This window comes from Coregonus lavaretus, assembly GCF_964263955.1.
Source record: "Coregonus lavaretus genome assembly, chromosome: 29".
Taxonomy (NCBI): domain Eukaryota; kingdom Metazoa; phylum Chordata; class Actinopteri; order Salmoniformes; family Salmonidae; genus Coregonus; species Coregonus lavaretus.
Window position 1 is genome coordinate 17,769,733 of NC_140016.1, and position 22,963 is coordinate 17,792,695.

At 45.8% G+C, this 22,963-nt stretch overlaps 1 protein-coding gene across 1 annotated transcript in view; it reads left to right on the plus strand.

Annotated features, from left to right (window-relative positions):
* Nucleotides 1-5,761: 5,761 nt before the first annotated feature.
* The window catches only part of LOC311104562 (bifunctional heparan sulfate N-deacetylase/N-sulfotransferase 1-like), a 20,521-nt gene continuing 3,319 nt past the window's right edge, over nucleotides 5,762-22,963 (plus strand). Inside the window, exons 1-9 of the mRNA XM_084146437.1 lie at nucleotides 5,762-6,403; nucleotides 12,954-13,436; nucleotides 15,642-15,729; nucleotides 15,988-16,142; nucleotides 16,872-17,057; nucleotides 20,408-20,536; nucleotides 21,719-21,901; nucleotides 22,310-22,406; nucleotides 22,718-22,752. Of these exons, the coding sequence (XP_084002563.1) occupies nucleotides 5,852-6,403; nucleotides 12,954-13,436; nucleotides 15,642-15,729; nucleotides 15,988-16,142; nucleotides 16,872-17,057; nucleotides 20,408-20,536; nucleotides 21,719-21,901; nucleotides 22,310-22,406; nucleotides 22,718-22,752 (1,908 nt within the window). The 5' untranslated portion in view covers nucleotides 5,762-5,851. The remainder of the gene's footprint in view (nucleotides 6,404-12,953; nucleotides 13,437-15,641; nucleotides 15,730-15,987; nucleotides 16,143-16,871; nucleotides 17,058-20,407; nucleotides 20,537-21,718; nucleotides 21,902-22,309; nucleotides 22,407-22,717; nucleotides 22,753-22,963) is intronic.

The following is a 22,963-nucleotide window of genomic DNA, read 5'->3' on the forward strand; positions in this document are numbered from 1 at the left end:
CCTCTTTTTCACTGCCTCTTTTTACGTTTAAAAACTCTGGTCCTCTGAAGGGAAATTTGGAGGCAGCTCAGTGGAAGTGTGATATCCTCCACAGCAGCAGCACGACTCAGGAGGGAGATTGTGACTGAAGCAGGAATACCAGAGAATGTATAGCCTAGTTCTCACAGAGTTGATTGTTTTGTATGGAGAGATTTTAGGCTTTTCTCCATGGTATTCCTCAAGGAATGCTATATGGAATGATGTTGAGCTTTCCTTCATGGAATACCATGAGGAATTATATATGGAACCATGGAATGATATCAGATGTTTCCCCCCATCAAGCTACTCTAATCAGAAATCAATAACTCATTAAATGCATTCCGTGTAAGATGTCAGATATCTACTTATGTATTGTGTCAGGCTTGGTGGTGTCAGGCTTGGTGGTGTACTGTAACAAACCTTTGATAATGCTCTCCGTTTAACACCTTTGGATTGCGTTATGAACGATATCAGCAAAATGCCTGCGATACAGTGGGGAAAAAAAGTATTTAGTCAGCCACCAATTGTGCAAGTTCTCCCACTTAAAAAGATGAGAGAGGCCTGTAATTTTCATCATAGGTACACGTCAACTATGACAGACAAAATGAGAAAAAAAAAATCCAGAAAATCACATTGTAAGATTTTTAATGAATTTATTTGCAAATTATGGTGGAAAATAAGTACTTGGTCAATAACAAAAGTTTCTCAATACTTTGTTATATACCCTTTGTTGGCAATGACACAGGTCAAACGTTTTCTGTAAGTCTTCACAAGGTTTTCACACACTGTTGTTGGTATTTTGGCCCATTCCTCCATGCAGATCTCCTCTAGAGCGTGATGTTTTGCGGCTGTCGCACGGACTTTCAACTCCCTCCAAAGATTTTCTATGGGGTTGAGATCTGGAGACTAGCTAGGCCCCTCCAGGACCTTGAAATGCTTCTTACGAAGCCACTCCTTCGTTGCCCGGGCGGTGTGTTTGGGATCATTGTCATGCTGAAAGACCCAGCCACATTTCATCTTCAATGCCCTTGCTGATGGAAGGAGGTTTTCACTCAAAATCTCAAGATACATGGCCCCATTCATTCTTTCCTTTACACGGATCAGTCGTCCTGGTCCCTTTGCAGAAAAACAGCCCCAAAGCATGATGTTTCCACCCCCATGCTTCACAGTAGGTATAGTGTTCTTTGGATGCAACTCAGCATTCTTTGTCCTCCAAACACGACGAGTTGAGTTTTTACCAAAAAGTTCTATTTTGGTTTCATCTGACCATATGACATTCTCCCAATCCTCTTCTGGATCATCCAAATGCACTCTAGCAAACTTCAGACGGGCCTGGATAAGTACTGGCTTAAGCAGGGGGACACGTCTGGCACTGCAGGATTTGAGTCCCTGGCGGCGTAGTGTGTTACTGATGGTAGGCTTTGTTACTTTGGTCCCAGCTCTCTGCAGGTCATTCACTAGGTCCCCCCGTGTGGTTCTGGGATTTTGCTCACCGTTCTTGTGATCATTTTGACCCCACGGGGTGAGATCTTGCGTGGAGCCCCAGATCGAGGGAGATTATCAGTGGTCTTGTACGTCTTCCATTTCCTAATAATTGCTCCCACAGTTGATTTCTTCAAACCAAGCTGCTTACCTATTGCAGATTCAGTCTTCCCAGCCTGGTGCAGGTCTACAATTTTGTTTCTGGTGTCCTTTGACAGCTCTTTGGTCTTGGCCATAGTGGACTTTGGAGTGTGACTGTTTGAGGTTGTGGACAGGTGTCTTTTATACTGATACCAAGTTCAAACAGGTGCCATTAATACAGGTAACGAGTGGAGGACAGAGGAGCCTCTTAAAGAAGAAGTTACAGGTCTGTGAGAGCCAGAAATCTTGCTTGTTTGTAGGTGACCAAATACTTATTTTCCACCATAATTTGCAAATATATTCATAAAAAATCCTACAATGTGATTTTCTTGATTATTTTTTCTCAATTTGTCTGTCATAGTTGACGTGTACCTATGATGAAAATTACAGGCCTCTCTCATCTTTTTAAGTGGGAGAACTTGCACAATTGGTGGCTGACTAAATACTTTTTTTCCCCACTGTAAGTGTTCGGTATGGTCAGTGTCGATAACTTCCGGTTTATCGTCCCAGCTCTACCTCAGTACTCTGAGTACAGCAGTCAGTGGTCAATAATACACTTCTCAAGTAGTTCTTTCTCTCTAAATACACCTCCGCTGTCTTCAACCAGGATCTCAGCGATCACTGCCTTATTGCCTGCGTCCGTAATGGGTCCGCGGTCAAACGACCACCCCTCATCACTGTCAAACGCTTCCTAAAACACTTTAGCGAACAGGCTTTTCTAATTGACCTGGTCCGGGTATCCTGGATGGATATTGACCTCATTCCGTCAGTAGAGGGTGCCTGGTTGTTCTTTAAAAATGCTTTCCTCTCAATCTTAAATAAGCATGCCCCATTCAAAAAATTCAGAACTAAGAACAGATATAGCCCCTAGTTCACCCCAGACTTGACTGCCCTTGACCAGCACAAAAACATCCTGTGGCGTACTGCATTAGCATCGAACAGCCCCCGCGATATGCAACTTTTTAGGGAAGTCAGGAACCAATATACACAATCAGTTAGGAAAGCAAAGGCTAGCTTTTTCAAACAGAAATGTGCATCCTGTAGCACTAACTCCAAAAAGTTTTGGGACACTGTAAAGTCCATGGAAAATAAGAGCACCTCCTCCCAACTGCCCACTGCACTGAGGCTAGGAAACACTGTCACCACCGATAAATCTACAATAATCGAGAATTTCAACAAGCATTTTGCCATGGCAGGCCATGCTTTCCACCTGGCTACCACTACCCCGGCCACCAGCTCTGCACCCTCCGCTGCAACTTGCCCATGCCCCCCCCCCCCCCCCCCCTGCTTCTCCTTCACACAAATTCAGACAGCTGATGTTCTGAAAGAGCTGAAAAATCTGGACCCCTACAAATCAACTGGGCTAGACAATCTGGACCCTTTCTTTCTAAAATTAGCCACTGAAATTGTCGCAACCCCTATTACTAGCCTGTTCAACCTCTCTTTCGTAACGTCTGAGATCCCCAGAGATTGGAAAGCTGCCGCAGTCATCCCCCTCTTCAAAGAGGGTGACACTCTAGATCCAAACTGTTACAGACCTATATCCATCATGCCCTGCCTTTCGAAAGTATTTGAAAGCCAAGTTAACAAACAGATCACCGACCATTTCGAATCCCACCGTACCTTCTCCGCTATTCAATCCGGTTTCCGAGCTGCTCATGGGTGCACCTCAGCCACGCTCAAGGTCCTAAACGATATTATAACCGCAATCGATATAAGACAGTACTGCGCGGCCGTCTTCATCGACCTGGCCAAGGCTTTCGACTCTGTCAACCACCGCATTCTTATTGGCAGACTAAATAGCCTTGGTTTCTCAAATGACTGCCTCGCCTGGTTCACCAACTACTTCTCAGATAGAGTTCAATGTGTCAAATCGGAGGGCCTGTTGTCTGGACCTCTGGCTGTCTCTATGGGGGTGCCACAGGGTTCAATTCTCGGGCCGACTCTATTCTCTGTGTATATCAATGATGTCGTTCTTGCTGCTGGTGATGCTCGGATCCACCTCTATGCGGACGACACCATTTTGTATACATCTTGCCCTTCATTGGACACTGTGTTAACAAACCTCTAAACGAGCTTCAACGCCATACAACACTCCTTCCATGGCCTCCAACTGCTCTAAAACACTAGTAAAACTAAATGTATGCTCTTCAACCGAACGCTGCTTGCGTCGTCGCCAAACCCACTTGCTCCAGGTCATCTATAAATCACTGCTAGGCAAATCCCTGTCTTATCTTAGCTCACTGGTCACCATAGCAACACCCACCCGTAGTCTGCGCTCCAGCAGGTATATCTTACTGGTCATCCCCAAAGACAACACCTCCTTTGGCCGCCATTCCTTCCAGTTCTCTGCTGCCAATGACTGGAACGAACTGCAAAAATATCTGAAGCTGGAGACTCTTATCTCCCTCACTAACTTTAAGCATCAGTTGTCAGAGCAGCTTACCGATCACTGCACCTGTACACAGCCATTCTGAAATTAGCCCACCCAACTACCTCATCGCCATATTGTTATTTATTTTGCTAATTTGCACCCCAGTATCTCTATTTGCACATCATCTTTTGCACATCTATCATTCCAGTGTTAATTACGAAATTGTAAAAAAAATTTATTGCCTTACCTCCATAACTTACTACATTCGCACACACTGTATATATATTTTCTGTTGTATTTTTGACTTTATGTTTTGTTTACCCCATATGTAACTCGGTGTTGTTGTTTTTATTGCACTGCTTTGCTTTATCTTGGCCAGGTCGCAGTTGTAAATGAGAACTTGTTCTCAACTGGCTTACCTGGTTAAATAAAGGAGAAATAAAAAAATACAATGAGAAATGAGAATGGTTTTATGTAGGTGATTATTTTGCTTTTTCACTTTTTTTATGTGAATATGTTTGAAACTTGGACTGTATCCTCAGAGATCAGAGCATGGTCAAGAACAGCCAATAAGACACTGGTGTAATTTGATTGGGTTAATTAGCTTGCACATCCAACGTAGATGCAGTGTGATAGGATGGTGTGCTATTCAGAGAGAGAAGTTCCCATTGGTTTCTGTCTGTCACTATCTGCTGGCTGCATTGCTTTTGGATTGTGGCTTGACTGCTTGTTTCTCTCCCCTCTGATCCTCTGTGTGTTTGAGGGGAATAGGAGGTGAGTTTCCCCAAGGGCCATGGCATCACTTTACATGCAGTCACAGAGCCCTGCCTAAACAGACTGGCTCAGCAGCTCGCCTCCAGGCCTCTCTCTCTCGCTCTCTCTCCGTCGATCAATAGTGTGTGTGAGGGCTGGGGTTGGGTGGGGTGTGTGTAGGGTTTTTTGGCAGCTCTGATAGCATGCGTAGGTGAATGCAAGGACTGCTTTTAAAATGAACTTTCAGAGGAGCACCGGCACTGTATCCTACACCTCTCCCACACACATAAACAAACAACAAATATGGCATTAGTGTGTGAGTTATGAAAAGGAAATGTTCTTTGTGCTCTTGTTCGATTTTTTTATATTTCTTTCTTGCGTTTCATTCTAGGTCATAACCAGAAACCATCCAGGAGAATGTAGCTATTGGGATGACCTTTGTGACCTCACCTTTGCCTGCCCCCGGAAAGATCAACCACCAATCAGGAACCCTGAGGGATGTGGTTGGCTGGTTCCAGTGATGGACAGGTGACCAGCCAGCCCTCTAGCTGCCCTCTCCTGCTCTGATTCCCCCTCTCCTTCCCCCCTCCCTCCCTGGCGTGCGGTGTGTCCCCCCCCCCCCCCCCCTCCCCCTCCCCAGGTCGGAGACCGCCCACATCTCTGCCATGGTGACATAATCAGCAACACAGTGCGTGGGAGAGCCAATGAAACCATCTCATTTCTATCTCCAGTAGCTGTTGCTGCTGCTTCTATAGCCTGTGGATTAATAACCAGAAGACTGGAATTAACAAGACTGACTTTGGACTGATTTATTTATGCTTAGCCTACCCTAGCCTAGCCTACCCTACCCTAGCCTACCCTACCCTAACCTAGCCTACCCTACCCTACCGTACCCTACCCTACCCTAACCTAGCCTAGCCTACCCTACCCTAACCTACCCTTCCCTACCCTACCTTAACCTAGCCTACCCTAGCCTACCCTACTCTACCCAAGCCTACCCCACCCTACCAACAAGCCCTACAGAGACTGTTTTCTTAGTAGTTTCGGTCAGTGGTTCATTCGGGTCAGGCATTGTGCGTGACGATGCTGGGATGCGTGTCCCGCCTGCGTCGGCTGGTCCGTCTTGTCCGCCACCTCCCCCTCCAGACCTCCCTGCTCCTCCTCTTCCTTTTCTGCACCGTCAGCGTCTTCGTCTCCGCCTACTTCCTGTACGGCGCGAAACAGGAGCTCGAGCACTCAGGAGGGGGCGTGGCTGGTGGCGAGGGAGTGTCGGCCATCTACGATGACCTCCGGGTGAGCCCGTCGCGGCTGCTCCCAGTGCGGGCGGTGTCTGGGGGACCCGGGGGCGAAGGAGGGGGGAGGACAGACCCTGTAGTGCTGGTGTTTGTAGAGAGCCAGTACTCTCAACTTGGCCAGGATATCGTGGCCATCCTGGAGTCGGGACGTTTCCGGTACCGGATGGAGATCTCTCCCGGTAAAGGGGACATGCCCACGTTAACGGATAAGGAGCACGGGCGCTTCACACTGGTCATCTACGAGAACATCCTGAAGTACGTCAACCTGGACGCCTGGAACAGAGAGCTGCTGGACAAGTACTGTGTGGAATACGGAGTGAGCATCATCGGCTTCTTTAAGGTTAGTACTGTGTGGAATACGGAGTGGGCATCATCGGCTTCTTTAAGGTTAGTACTGTGTGGAATAAAGAGTGGGCATCATCGGCTTCTTTAAGGTTAGTACTGTGTGGAATACAGAGTGGGCATCATCGGCTTCTTTAAGGTTAGTACTGTGTGGAATACGGAGTGGGCATCATCGGCTTCTTTAAGGTTAGTACTGTGTGGAATACGGAGTGGGCATCATCGGCTTCTTTAAGGTTAGAATCCTTAGTTGCTACATTCATGTTGGGACTTTTAGCACTAGCCTATATCGTTATTACCTGATAATTCCACCGATAACCGATATTCAATAAATAGGATGAAAAAAGGGAATCTCATGCTTATCTGAACACATTCTCATGATTTCATTAATTTCACAATATAAGAAATCAACATTTGAAGCATATTTCTTGGACAATTGCCATTTTGGATGGAAATGTATGAGAAAACTGCGGGAAAAAATAGTATTTTTAATACTATAATGTTGGTATCGGTAAGTGTTGTCCCCAAAAAATCGTTATCGTTATCGGACAACAAAAAAACATATCAGTCAGCTCTATAAATGAATGATATATACCCACTGATGGTTGAAGAATATAACTTCTAAATTAATGATATATACCCACTGTTGTTGAAGAATATAACTTCTAAATGAATGATATACAGTGAGGGAAAAAAGTATTTGATCCCCTGCTGATTTTGTACGTTTGCCCACTGACAAAGAAATGATCAGTCTATAATTTTAATGGTAGGTTTATTTGAACAGTGAGAGACAGAATAACAACAAAAAAATCCAGAAAAGCGCATGTCAAAAATGTTATAAATTGATTTGCATTTTAATGAGGGAAATAAGTATTTGACCACCTCTCAATCAGAAAGATTTCTGGCTCCCAGGTGTCTTTTATACAGGTAACGAGCTGAGATTAGGAGCACACTCTTAAAGGGAGTGCTCCTAATCTCATTTTGTTACCTGTATAAAAGACACCTGTCCACAGAAGCAATCAATCAATCAGATTCCAAACTCTCCACCATGGTCAAGACCAAAGAGCTCTCCAAGGATGTCAGGGACAAGATTGTAGACCTACACAAGGCTGGAATGGGCTACAAGACCATCGCCAAGCAGCTTGGTGAGAAGGTGACAACAGTTGGTGCGATTATTCGCAAATGGAAGAAACACAAAATAACTGTCAATCTCCCTCGGCCTGGGGCTCCATGCAAGATCTCACCTCGTGGAGTTGCAATGATCATGAGAACAGTGAGGAATCAGCCCAGAACTACACAGGAGGATCTTGTCAATGATCTCAAGGCAGCTGGGACCATAGTCACCAAGAAAACAATTGGTAACACACTACGCCGTGAAGGACTGAAATCCTGCAGCGCCCGCATGGTCCCCCTGCTCAAGAAAGCACATATACAGGCCCGTCTGAAGTTTGCCAATGAACATCTGAATGATTCAGAGGAGAACTGGGTGAATGTGTTGTGGTCAGATGAGACCAAAATCGAGCTCTTTGGCATCAACTCAACTCGCCGTGTTTGGAGGAGGAGGAATGCTGCCTATGACCCCAAGAACACCATCCCCACCGTCAAACATGGAGGTGGAAACATTATGCTTTGGGGGTGTTTTTCTGCGAAGGGGACAGGACAACTTCACCGCATCAAAAGGACGATGGACGGGGCCATGTACCCTCAAATCTTGGGTGAGAACCTCTTTCCCTCAGCCAGGGCATTGAAAATGGGTTGTGGATGGGTATTCCAGTATGACAATGACCCAAAACACACGGCCAAGGCAACAAAGGAGTGGCTCAAGAAGAAGCACATTAAGGTCCTGGAGTGGCCTAGCCAGTCTCCAGACCTTAATCCCATAGAAAATCTGTGGAGGGAGCTGAAGGTTCGAGTTGCCAATCGTCAGCCTCGAAACCTTAATGACTTGGAGAAGATCTGCAAAGAGGAGTGGGACAAAATCCATCCTGAGATGTGTGCAAACCTGGTGGCCAACTACAAGAAACGTCTGACCTCTGTGATTGCCAACAAGGGTTTTGCCACCAAGTACTAAGTCATGTTTGGCAAAGGGGTCAAATACTTATTTCCCTCATTAAAATGCAAATCAATTTATAACATATTTGACATGCGTTTTTCTGGATTTTTTTGTTGTTATTCTGTCTCTCACTGTTCAAATAAACCTACCATTAAAAGTATAGACTGATCATCTCTTTGTCAGTGGGCAAATGTACAAAATCAGCAGGGGATCAAATACTTTTTTCCCTCACTGTACAGTTGAAGTCGGAAGTTTACATACACTTAGGTTGGAGTCATTAAAACTTGTTTTTCAACCACTCCACAAATTTCTTGTTAACAAACTATAGTTTTGGCAAATCGGTTAGGACATCTACTTTGTGCATGACACAAGTAATTTTTCCAACAATTGTTTACAGACAGATTATTTAATTTATAATTCACTGTATCACAATTCCAGTGGGTCAGAAGTTTACATACACTAAGTTGACTGTGCCTTTAAACAGCTTGGAAAATTCCAGAAAATGATGTCATGGCTTTAGAAGCTTCTGATAGGTTAATTGACATCATTTGAGTCAATTGGAGGTGTACCTGTGGATGTATTTCAAGGCCTACCTTCAAACTCAGTGCCTCTTTGCTTGACATCATGGGAAAATCAAAAGAAATCAGCCAAGACCTCAGAAAAGAAATTGTAGACCTCCACAAGTCTGGTTCATCCTTGGGAGCAATTTCCAAACGCGTGGAGGTACCACGTTCATCTGTACAAACAATAGTATGCAAGGATAAACACCATGGGACCACGCAGCCGTCATACCGCTGTCACGCTCGTCGGGAACAGAGGAGGACCAAGGCGCAGCGTTGAATGCGAACATATTTATTTAATTAATGATCACACGATCAAAAACAACAAAACGATGACGTGACAGTCAATGGTCAAACACAAACCAACACGAACAAGAAACCACAATGAATGAATGCCTAACGGCTACCTAAGTATGACTCCCAATCAGAGACAACGAGCTACAGCCGTCTCTGATTGGGAGCCATCCTGGCCAACATAGAATTACAACAACTAGCACCAACACACATGAAAATTCACACCCTGGCTCAACATACTAGAGTCCCCAGAGCCAGGGCGTGACAACCGCTCAGGAAGGAGACGCGTTCTGTCTTCTAGAGATGAACGTACTTTGGTGCGAAAAGTGCAAATCAATCCCAGAACTACAGCAAAGGACCTTGTGAAGATGCTGGAGGAAACGGGTACAAAAGTATCTATATCCACAGTAAAACGAGTCCTATATCGACATAACCTGAAAGGCCGCTCAGCAAGGAAGAAGCCACTGCTCCAAAACCCCCATTAAAAAGACAGACTACGGTTTGCAACTGCACATGGGGACAAAGATCTTACTTTTTGGAGAAATGTCCTCTGGTTTGATGATAAAAATAGAACTGTTTGACCATAATGACCATCGTTATGTTTGGAAGAAAAAGGGGTTTGCTTGCAAGCTGAACAACACCATCCCAACCGTGAAGCACGGGGGTGGCAGCATCATGCTGTGGGGGTGCTTTGCTGCGGGAGGGACTGTTGCACTTCATAAAATAGATGGCATCATGAGGAAGGAAAATTATGTGGATATATTGAAGCGACATCTCAAGACATCAGTCAGGAAGTTAAAGCTTGGTCGCAAATGGGTCTTCCAAATGGACAATGACCCCAAGCATACTTCCAAAGTTGTGGCAAAATGGCTTAAGGACAACAATGTAAAGGTATTGGAGTGGCCATCACAAAGCCCTGACCTCAATCCTATAGAAAATGTGTGTGCAGAACTGAAAAAGCGTGCGCGAGCAAGGAGGCCTACAAACCTGACTCATTTACACCAGCTCTGTCAGGAGGAATGGGCCAAAATTCACCCAACTTATTGTGGGAAGCTTGTGGAAGGCTACTCAAAACGTTTGACCCAAGATAAAACCATTTAAAGGCAATGCTACCAAATACTAATTGAGTGTATGTAAACTTCTGACCCACTGGGAATGTGATGAAAGAAATAAAAGCTGAAATAAATCATTCTCTCTACTATTATTCTGACATTTCACATTCTTAAAATAAAGTGGTGATCCTAACTGACCTAAAACAGGGAATATTTACTAGGATTAAATGTCAGGAATTGTGAAAAACAGAGTTTAAATGTATTTGGCTAAGGTGGATGTAAACTTACGACTTAAACTGTATCAATACCAATACATACACACAACTGTATATACCCACTGATTCTTGAAGAATATAACTTATAAATGCCTCATGAGGTTAGTTTGACTGTCATACCCCATCAGAACCCAAAATATAAGCTTGTTTTACTACAATGTTTGTAAACAAAATAAATTTATAAACATGGTTAAAACTATAATTTTAATGATATGGATCGTCAGTCCTTGCATCCAAAGCTCTGTCTTCTGGCCCATCCCACAGCTTTTTTGCCAAAACAGACTGCTTTGTTATTGTTTCAATTAAGGATTCTAGCTTTAAGGTTAGTACTATGTCTTCCAGGTCAGAAACACCCTACTTTCTCTTTCTCTCTATCTCCATCTGTCTATCAGTCCATCTCTCTTTATTCCTCTGTCGTCCCTAAGGGAATAGATATCACTGACATCCTCAGGGTGAGAAAGACTTGTCTGTCTCTCTCTCTCTCCTTCCCTCGTTCTCTCTCTCACTTCCTCTCTCTCTCGCTGTGTCTCTCTCTTCCTCTCTCTCGCTGTGTCTCTCTCTCTTCCTCTCTCTCGCTGTGTCTCTCTCTCTCTTCCTCTCTCTCGTTGTCTCTCTCTCTCTCTTCCTCTCTCTCGCTGTCTCTCTCTCTTCCTCTCTCGCTGTGTCTCTCTCTCTTCCTCTCTCTCGCTGTGTCTCTCTCTCTTCCTCTCTCTCGCAGTCTCTCTCTCTCTCACTCTTCCTCTCTCTCACTCTTCCTCTCTCTCGCTGTGTCTCTCTCTCTTCCTCTCTCTCGCTGTGTCTCTCTCTCTCTCACTCTTCCTCTCTCTCGCTGTCTCTCTCTCTCTCCCTCTCTCTCGCTGCCTCTCTCTCTTCTGCTCTCTCGCTGTGTCTCTCTCTCTCTTCCTCTCTCTCGCTGTGTCTCTCTCCCTCTCTCTCGCTGTGTCCCTCTCTCTCACTGTCTCTCTCTCGCTTCCTCTCTCTTCCTCTCTCTCACTGTCTCTCTCTCTCCCTCTCTCTCGCTGTGTGTCTCTCTCTCCCTCTCTCTCGCTGTGTCTTTCTCTCGCTGTCTCTCTTCCTCTGTCTGTCTCTCTCGCTCTCTCTCTGTCCCTCTCTCTCTCTCTCTCTCTCTCTCTCTCTCTCTCTCTCTCTCTCTCTCTCTTCCTCTCTCTCGCTGTGTCTCTCTCTCCCTCTCTCTCGCTGTCTCTCTCTCTCTCCCTCTCTCTCGCTGCCTCTCTCTCTTCTGCTCTCTCGCTGTGTCTCTCTCTCTCTTCCTCTCTCTCGCTGTGTCTCTCTCCCTCTCTCTCGCTGTGTCCCTCTCTCTCGCTGTCTCTCTCTCGCTTCCTCTCTCTCTTCCTCTCTCTCACTGTCTCTCTCTCTCCCTCTCTCTCGCTGTGTGTCTCTCTCTCCCTCTCTCTCGCTGTGTCTTTCTCTCGCTGTCTCTCTTCCTCTGTCTGTCTCTCTCGCTCTCTCTCTCTCTCTCTCTCTCTCTCTCTCTCTCTCTCTCTCTCTCTCTCTCTCTCTCTCTCTCTCTCTCTCTCTCTCTCTCTCTCTCTCTCTCTCTCTCTCTCTCTCTTCCTCTCTCTCTCTCTTCCTCTATCTCAGTAATCCCAGTAGAGCCTGGTTACCAAAGGCCAGTTTGCAGGTCTTATGAAAAAGCAGAGGTGGAGGGAGGAGTGGTAGGTGGGTAAGCATGAATACCTAGTAAATATAGTGGGGTTTGGGATCAGTCTATCAGGGAGAGCAATTGACACAGAGAGAGAGTTAATCTCAATGACATCATCAATGTTGAACAGGAATTTGTTTCATACTTCTGTGGGCATTGGGGAAAAGTTGCTTTCATATATTTTTTGTGTGTGGGAACGTCCTCAGTGTGTGTGGGTGAGTGTTAACTTAATAACATTGTTTTCTCAGACGCCCACACAGCCATGTGAGATAGTTATTGACTAAGCCTCCAGTAAGAGAGAGACGGAGAGAGCAAGAGAGAGAGAGACAGTAGCCATGGAGATGTGAGAGGATTGGGAGAGGCAGTTTAGGAGAAATAGATTGGACATCCATAGGATCTAATGAATTGAATTACCACCCTCTTCATCTCTATAGAATGTATTTCATAGTCGAGCTTATTCAATAGGGTGTCACTTTGAAATGTATTGCACAGAGCTAACAGCATTTTCTATTCCACATGATTGGAAGTTTTCTCTATTCAATGCAATGGAACAGATTTCTATCGGCAATGATCTGAATAGAATTGACTGGAATGAAATTGTAACTCTCTGTCCCTACTTGGCAATGTAATTGACCACCCTCCTCCCTCGTGTAGGCCAATGAGAACAGCCTGCTGAGCGCCCAGCTCAAAGGCTTCCCCCTCTTCCTCCACTCCAACCTGGGCCTGAAAGACTGCACGGTCAACCCCAAGTCCCCCCTCCTCTTCATCACGCGCTCCGGCCAGCCTATCCCCGGCCCCCTTCCCGGTGACGACTGGACCGTCTTCCAGTCCAACCACTCCACCTATGAGCCCATCCTCCTAGCCAAAACCCAGTCCGCCGAGAGTGTCCCCTCGCTGGGTACGACGGCCGCACTGCTGCCCTCCGTGGTGCAGGACCTGGGGCTCCATGATGGGATCCAGAGGGTTCTGTTTGGGAACAACCTCAACTTCTGGCTGCACAAGCTGGTGTTTGTGGACGCGGTGGGCTTCCTGACGGGGAAGAGGCTGTCTCTCTCCCTGGAGCGACACCTACTGGTCGATATAGATGACATCTTTGTGGGGAAGGAGGGCACGAGGATGAAGGTGGAGGATGTTAAGGTGATACATACTCTGAGACCTTGTAATTATGCTGCATAATATGTTTGTAAGTAAGCATTATTAGGTATTCAGACCCCTTGACTTTTTCCACATTTTGTCACGTTACAGCCTTATTCTAAAAATGATTAAATTGTTTTTTCCCTCATCAATCTACACACAATACTCCATAATGACAAAGCAAAAAAGGTTTTTTAGAAAAATGTTCTAATGTATTAAAAATAAAAAACCGAATACCTTATTTACATAAGTATTCAGATCCTTTACTCAGTACTTTGTTGAAGCACCTTTGGCAGCGATTACAGCCTTGAGTATTCTTGGGTATGACACTACAAGCTTGGCACACCTGTATTTGGGGAGTTTCTCCCATTGTTGTCTGCAGATCCTCTCATGCTCTGTCAGGTTGTATGGGGATCGTCGCTGCACAGCTATTTTCAGGTCTCTCCAGAGATGTTTGATCGGGTTGAAGTCCGGGCTCTGGCTGGGCCTCTCAAGGACATTCAGAGACTTGTCCCGAAGCCACTCCTGCATTGTCTTGGCTGTGTGCTTAGGGTCGTTGTCCTGTTGAAAGGTGAACCTTCGCCCCAGTCTGAGGTCCAGAGCGCTCTGGAGCAGGTTTTCATCAATGATCTCACTGTACTTTGCTCCGTTCATCTTTCCCTCGATCCTGACTAGTTTCCCAGTCCCTGCCACTAAAAAACATCCCCACAGCATGATTCTGCCACCATCATGGTGCCAGGTTTCCTCCAGATGTGACGCTTGGCATTCAGGCAAAAGATAATCTTGTTTCTCATGGTCTGAGAGTCCTTTAGGTGCCTTTTGGCAAACTCCAAGCGGGCTGTCATGTGCCTTTTACTGAGGAGTGGCTTCCGTCTGGCCACTCTACCATAAAGGCCTGATTGGTGGAGTGCTACAGAGATGATTGTCCTTCTGGACAGTTCGCCCATCTCCACAGGGGAAGTCTGGAGCTCTGTCAGAGTGACCATCGGGTTCTTGGTCACCTCCCTGACCAAGGCCCTTCTCCCCCGATTGCTCAGTTTGGCCGGATGGCCAACCCAAGGAAGAGTCTTGGTGGTTCCAAACTCCTTCCATTTAAGAATGATGTTCTTGGGGATCTTCAATGCTGCAGACATTTTTTGGTGCCCTTCCCCAGAACTGTGCCTCGAGACAATCCTGTTTCGGAGCTCTACGGACAATTCCTTCGACCTCATGGCTTGGTTTTTGCTCTGACTTGCACTGTCAACTGTGGGACCTTATATAGACAGGTGTGTGCCTTTCCAAATCATGTCCAATCAATTGAATTTACCACAGGTGGACTCCAATCAAGTTGTAGAAACATCTCAAGGATGATCAATGGAAAAAGGATTCACCTGAGCTCAATTTCGAGTCTCATAGCAAAGGGTCTGAATACTTATGTAAATAAGGTATTTCTGTTTATTTTTAATACATTTGCAAAAATATCTAAAAACCTGTTTTTGCTTTGTCATTTTGGGGTATTGTGTGTAGTTCGAGGGAAAAAAATTATTGTATCAATTTTAGAATAAGGCTGTAACGTAACAAAATGTGGAAAAAGGGAAGAGGTCTGAATACTTTCCGAAAGCACTGTAAGTGGGTTGGTACAGCACATGACAGGCATCTTGCCGTTCCTAATATTATATTAAACCTATTCTCTCCCTCCACCCGCTCTGTCTCTGTATTCATCTCAGTAGGCTCCTCAGAATTGACAGGCTTCAGCGTTCCGATAGGGGGTCACACTCTCTCCAAAACCATATCCATTCATATTTCAACACAGAATAGAAGGACCTTTTTGGTTGTCTGTGTTGTTCTCCATCCCTCATCAGAGTTGTACCTCCTCTCATGTGCAGGGGTAGAAAAGTAGAATAGCAGGAGTAGTATATCAAGGCTTCTTTCATCGCTTGGCATCTGAACAGTGAGGTGTATGGAAGGAACCTGACAAGGCAGGAGAGACAGAGGGAGACTGGGAGAAAGTGAGAGTGGAAGCGTGGATTCATATATAGACAATAAATGAAACAAACTCAAATCAGAGGAGAGAGATATCAAACGGAATGAAGGAGAGATAAGAGGCAGCCGGGGGTTGATGAGGACGTGAACAGGGAGAGAGATACAGATCAACAAGATGAGCTCTGTGTGTGTGTGTTGCTCCCCCCCCCCCCCCCCCCCCCCCCCCCCTCCTCCTCCCTGTGTCAGGCCCTGTTGGAGACCCAGAGAGAGCTGCGTAACTATGTACCCAACTTCACCTTCAACCTGGGATATTCAGGGAAGTTCTTCCATGCAGGTAAGACAGACAGGATACTATTCACAAATCCAAGCAGTATACACATTGCTTTTATAACTCGAGGGCATACACCACACCTTCTTCCAGGCATTGTTTATCAAACAAACATTTTTCTCTCCCTCCCCCTTCCCTCCTCTTCATTCTTTCCTCTCTTTCGCTGCTACTCTCCTGCTCCATCCGGTCCTCTCCCTGTCCTCCTTCTGCACACCTCCCATCTTCTTACCTTCTCTCCTCTCCTTCTCCTCCCTTTGTCTCCAGGGTCAGATGAGGAGGACCTGGGGGATGACCTGCTCCTCTCCTACGTCAAGGAGTTCTGGTGGTTCCCCCACATGTGGAGCCACATGCAGCCCCACCTCTTCCACAACCAGTCAGTGCTAGCTGAACAGATGCTGCTCAACAAGAGGTTCGCTATGGTGAGTCTCTGTCTGTCTGGGGGCTAGCAGTGGGATGCTAACAGTTAAAATGTTTACATTTATAGTCATTTAGCAGACGCTCTTATCCAGAGCGACTTACAGTTAGTGAGTGCATACATTTTCATACTGGCCCCCCGTGGGAATCGAACCCACAACCCTGGCGTTGCAAACGCCATGCTCTACCAACTGAGCTACACGGGGCCTCATTAGAAATGCTAACGTTAGCCTAATCTCGGTTAACCCAGAACTAAAGTCTTGCGTAATTGGTCAGATGCTCGATTAAGTTCTGGGTCCATACTTGTTAAGAGAAGAGCTAGAACAAGGATTGGAACCAGAGCGAAGAGCTCCACCCTCTCTCTTTGCATGTTACAGGCCGACTGTCCCCTCCCCTTCTGAAATAACACCTGTAAAATGGTGATTTGTCCAAAGCACCAGAACTAATGCTGCTCGTTACCTCACGCACCCGTTGTATCATGGCAGATCTACAGTACCATTTATGTGCTGTGTTGGGCTAGTTTTAGCATTGCTAATGAGGAGCAATACAGTGAGGGCTGGTGCTGAGTGAGAGAAATCACTTGGTAAGGACTTATGTGTGTGTCAGGTCGTATCAGTCTGAATCCTGGCTGTGATTTTAATTATGATTCCTTCTTCCTCCCTACCCACCTCCTATCTCGCTCTCTTTCCACCCCCATCTACCCCTCTTCTGCCTCCCCTTTTCTCTCTTTCCAGGAGCACGGTATCCCCACTAACATGGGCTATGCTGTAGCCCCCCACCACTCTGGGGTGTACCCGGTCCACCTGCAGCTGTACGATGCCTGGAAGAAGGTATGGGGCATCAGGGTGACCAGCACAGAGGAATACCCCCACCTCAAACCTGCCCGCTTCAGACGAGGATTCATACACAGCGGTATCAGCGTGAGTCACAGGGCCCTTACTGACGTTTACTCTCTCTCTCTCCATCTCTGGTTTGCTCTGTCTTCCTTTGCAGATATGAAGTTACAGAATAGGTGTAAACAAGATGGTGCTGGCTGCACCTAGCCTTCATCCTTCTGTCTCTACCTCCTGCCTTCTCTTTCCTACTCTCTTCACCATCTTCATAACTCTATTACCACCACCTATCTCATCATCTTCATAACTCTATTACCACCACCTATCTCACCATCTTCATAACTCTATTACCACCATCTATCTCACCATCTTCATAACTCTATTACCACCACCTATCTCATCATCTTCATAACTCTATTACCACCACCTATCTCACCATCTTCATAACTCTATTACCACCACCTACAGTGCCTTGCAAAAGTATTCATCCCCCTTAGCGTTTTTCCTATTTTGTTGCATTACAACCTATAATTTAAATTGATTTTCATTTGGATTTCATGTAATGTGTCAGGGTATCTGATGCGGATGTGGTGCGGAATCAAGTGCAGGACACAGGAGCTAAGTCAAACCAGTCTTTACTTGAAAATACAAAATAACAAACGGGTCTAACCAACCCGGAGGCGAACAATACGCAACAGTGCGTAAAACACAAAACCGACTGCGCACGAAAACAACAGTGCGACGGTACACGCTAGCGACTGGCAAAAAGTGAACAGCACCAACAGACAGGTGAAACCAATTACACACAACACATGACAGAAACAACGAGAACTTATAGGACACATAATCAACACTAAACATGAACAGGTGTACCAAACAGACCAAACCAAACAAACATCGAAACAAAGAACGGTGGTAGCTAGTACTCCGGAGACGACGACCGCCAAAGCCTGCCCGAACAAGGAGGAGGAGCAGCCTCGGCCGAAACCGTGACATAATGGACATACACAAGATAGTCCAAATTGGTGAAGTGAAATGAAAAAAATAACTTGTTTCAATAAATTCAAAAAAATTAATAACGGAAAAGGGGTGCGTGCATATGTATTCATCCCCTTTGCTATGAAGCCTCTAAATAAGATCTGGTGCAACCAATTACCTTCAGAAGTCACATAATTAGTTAAATAAAGTCAACCTGTGTGCAATCTAAGTGTCACATGATCTGTCACATGACCAAGGAGCTCTCCAAACAGGTCAGGGACAGTTGTGGAGAAGTACTGATCAGGGTTGATTTATAAAAAAATATCAGAAACTTTTAACATCCCACGGAGCACCATTAAATCCATTATAAAAAAATTGAAAGAATATGACACCACAACAAACCTGCTGAGAGGGCCACCCACCAAAACTCACGGACCAGGCAAGGAGGGCATTAATCAGAGAGGCAACAAAGAGACCAAATATAACCCTGAAGGAGCTGCAAAGCTCCACAGCTGAGATTGGAGTATCCGTCCATATGACCACTTTAAGCCGTACACTCCACAGAGCTGGGCTTTACGGAAGAGTGGCCAGAAAAAAGCCATTGCTTAAAGGAAAAAAATTAAGCAAACATGTTTGGTGTTTGCCAAAAGGCATATGGGAGACTCCCCAAACATATGGAAGAAGGTACTCTGGTCAGATGAGACCTGAGTCATCAAGGAAAATGCTATGTCTGGCGCAAACCCAACACCTCTCATCACACCGAGAACACCATCCCCACAGTGAAGCATGGTGGTGGCAGCATCATGATGTGGGGATGTTTTTAATTGGCAGGGACCGGGAAACTGTTCAGAATTGAATGAATGATGGAAGGCGCTAAATACAGGGAAATTCTTGAGGGAAACCTGTTTCAGTCTTCCAGAGATTTGAGACTGGGAAGGAGGTTCACCTTCCAGCAGGACGATGACCCTAAGCATACTGCTAAAGCAACACTCGAGTGGTTTAAGGGGAATCATTTAAATGTCTTGGAATGGCCTAGTCAAAGCCCAGACCTCAATCTAATTGAGAATCTGTGGTATGATTTAAAGATTCCAGCGGAACCCATCCAACTTGAAGGAGCTGGGGCAGTGTTGCCTTGAAGAATGGGCAGAAATCCCAGTGGCTAGATGTGCCAAGCTTATAGAGACATACCCCAAGAGACTTGAAGCTGTAATTACTGCAAAAGGTGGCTCTACAAAGTATTGACTTTGGGGGGGTTGAATAGTTATGCACGCTCAAGTTTTCCATTTTTTTGTATTATTTCTTGTTAGTTTCGCAATAAAACATATTTTGCATCTTCTAAGTGGTAGGCATGTTGTGTAAATCAAATGCAACAAAATAGGAAAAATGCCAAGTGGGGTGAATACTTTCGCAAGCCGCTGTATCTCACCATCTTCATAACTCTATTACCACCACCTATCTCATCTTCATAACTCTATTACCACCACTTATCTCACCATCTCTCCCTCTTTCTTCTCTTTTTTCTGTATCTCCTATCAACATCTCTCCTTCTCTCTTCCTCCCCTGAGATGGAAAGAACAGCAGGTTGGTTTTATTTGTATCACCGTGGCAACAGTGGCCTTGGAATGGCCAGCCTCATTATGCCTTCCTGTTGGTCAGTCAGTGTTTGAGGATCCCTCTACAGCAGTATGTGATAGTGGACTGTAGCTACGCCAACCACTCTGACTGGCCCCCAAACACTACCAACCACACTGACTGGACCCCAAACACTACCAACCACTCTGACTGGGCCCCAAACACTACCAACCACTCTGACTGGGCCCCAAACACTACCAACCACTCTGACTGGGCCCCAAACACTACCAACCACTCTGACTGGGCCCCAAACACTACCAACCACTCTGACTGGGCCCCAAACACTACCAACCACTCTGACTGGGCCCCAAACACTACCAACCACTCTGACTGGGCCCCAAACACTACCAACCACTCTGAATGGGCCCCAAACACTACCAACCACTCTGACTGGCCCCCTAACACTACCAACCACTCTGACTAGCCCCCAGACACTACCAATCACTCTGACCGGCCCCCAGACACTACCTCTTGGATACACTTTTAACAATACAACAACAACATCAACAACAGAGACTTTTCCCTCCACAGCATAAACCCTGACGGCACGCCACCAAAACACAAGGAAATCTAAATTTCCATATAGACTCAGAGTGAATAAGAGGTTTGCTTCTCCAAATGATAATAATAATAATAATAATAATAATAAGATTATTGAAAGCAAAAGTGTTTATATTGCTTGGGGTTTGGAATGTTTTGCATTGAATAGACCAGTGGGGCTGGTGTGTGCTTGTGTGTGTGTGTGTGTGCATGTGCGCGTTTGTGTGTGTGCGTGTGCGTGCTTGTGTGTGTCATTGACTTATAAGTGTGTGTGTGTGTGTTTGCAGGTCTTGCCCAGGCAGACGTGTGGCCTGTTTACACACACCATCTTCTATAAGGAGTACCCAGGCAGTCCCAATGAACTGGACAAACTCATTAACGGAGGAGAGCTGTTCCTCACTGTCCTACTCAACCCTGTGAGTTAACACAGACATACAGACACACACGCGCACACACACTATACATTCAATCAGAGTGAATTTAAGTTAACCTTTGTCTTTCCCTCTCTCTCCTGTTTCTCTCTCTCTCTCCTGTTTCTCTCTCTCTCTCCACTGTTTCTCTCTCTCCTGTTTCTCTCTCCTCTCTCCTGTTTCTCTCTCTCTCTCATGTTTCTCCTGGCTCTCGCTCCTCTTTCTCTCTCCTCTCTCCTGTTTCTCTCTCCTCTCTCCTGTTTCTCTCTCTCTCTCCTGTTTCTCTCTATCCTCTCCTGTTTCTCTCTCTCCTCTCCTGTTTCTCTCTCTCCTCTCTCCTGTTTCTCTCTCTTGCTCCTCTTTCTCTCTCCTCTCTCCTGTTTCTCTCTCTCTCTCTCCTGTTTCTCTCTCCTGTTTCTCGCTCTCGCTCCTCTCTCTCTCCTGTTTCTCTCTCTCTCTCTCCTGTTTCTCTCCTGTTTATCTCTCTCTCCTGTTTCTCTCTCTCTCTCCTGTTTCACTCTTTCTCCTGTTTCTCTCTCTCTCTCTCCTGTTTCTCTCTCCTCTCGCCTGTTTCTCTCTCTCTCCTCTCGCCTGTTTCTCTCTCCTCTCTCCTGTTTCTCTCTCTCGCTCCTGTTTCTCTCTCCTCTATCCTGTTTCTCTCTCTCTCTCTCTCTCTCTCTCTCTCTCTCTCTCTCTCTCTCTCTCTCTCTCTCTCTCTCTCTCTTCCTCTCTTCCCCCTCTCTCTCTCTCTCTCTCTCTCTCTCTCTCTCTCTCCTGTTTATCTATTGTCTCTCCTGTTTCTCTCTCTCCTGTTTCTCTCTCTTCTCTCCTGTTTCTCTCTCGCTCTCCTGATTCTCTCTCTCTCTCCTCTCTCCTGTTTCTCTCCTGTTTCTCTCTCTCCTCTCCTGTTTCTCTCTCTCCTCTCTCCTGTTTCTCTCTCTTGTTTCTCCTGTTTCTCGCTCTCGCTCCTCTTTCTCTCTCCTCTCTCCTGTTTCTCTCTCTCCTGTTTCTCTCTCTCCTGTTTCTCTCCTGTTTTTCTCTCTCACCTGTATCACCTCTCTCCTGTTTCTCTCTCTCTCTCCTGTTTCTCTCTCCTCTCTCCTGTTTCTCTCTCCTCTCTCCTGTTTCTCTCGCTCTCCTGTTTCTCTCTCTCTCTCTCCTGTTTCTCTCTCCTCTCTCCTCCTCCAGATCAGTATCTTCATGACCCACCTGTCTAACTATGGTAACGACCAGCTAGGCCTGTACACCTTTAAGAGCCTGGTGGCCTTCCTGCAGACCTGGACCAACCTGCGGCTGCAGACCCTGCCTCCCATCCAGCTGGCCCACAGATACTTCAGCCTCTTCCCCAACGAGAGAAACCCACTCTGGCAGGTCAGTCTGTGGGACAGAGAGATACTGACTGGAACTGGATGTGTGCATTGACTAATACTGGAATGTGATAACTATCTTGGGGAATCAACTACAGCCAAGCTAAGTGGAAAAATCATGTTAGATTGTATTTTGAGTGGAACCTCCCTTTAACCTGAATGCACACAGCTTAATCTCATTTAGATAGGTGTTTGACATTAGTTTTTATTATGTTACTTAGACATGAATCTAAGTAACATAATAAAAAAATCCCTTTCAAAATCCGTCAGTTTAAGCTATCCACGGCATCTGCCTATGTTGGCCTTCTGCATCTGCGGTGGAAGGTGGCAGAGCCCTGTTAGACTATTAGAAGTTAAGCAACTGGACCAAAGTAAGAATTACTAACGACACTCATAAACCCTGGTCCTACAGGATCCCTGCGAGGACAAAAGGCATAAGGACATTTGGTCAAAGGAGAAGACATGCGACCGTTTCCCCAAGCTGCTTGTCATTGGGCCTCAGAAGACAGGTGAGAGAGATGGAACACCAGCACCACCTAGTGGACATCACTAGCTATGACTCTCCGTCCACAATCTCACTTCTGCTTGCTTCCCATCCCAAATGGCACCCTATTCCCTGTATAATGCACTACTCTTGACCAGAGCCCTACCCTGGTCAAGGTAGTGCATTATATAGGGAATAGGGTGCCATTTGGGATGCATTTCACCTCACTTGTGTTTCGTTTCCCTTCCTCATATGTAATTATCACAGTGATGAGTAGTTAGAGTTGAGAGGGATTTGCTCTGGCCTGTAGGAGGTTTCTGAGACTTTGGGCTGCAGAGGAGGTGTTGTTCTCTCAGAGTTACACATTCTCAGTACAGGACAGAATAACGGGAACTGGCCTTTCACAGATGACTGACTGACTCGCTCTCCTCCGCAGAGAAAGCAGAAGGCGGTTTATAAGAAACACTCACACACACTAATGGGAACAGGACACTAACGAGACAATTTGTTTTATCATTAATTGTTATGACTGCTGCAAGGTGCTTCAAAGTCAATTAGTCAATGCTTCAAAATATATCCTCT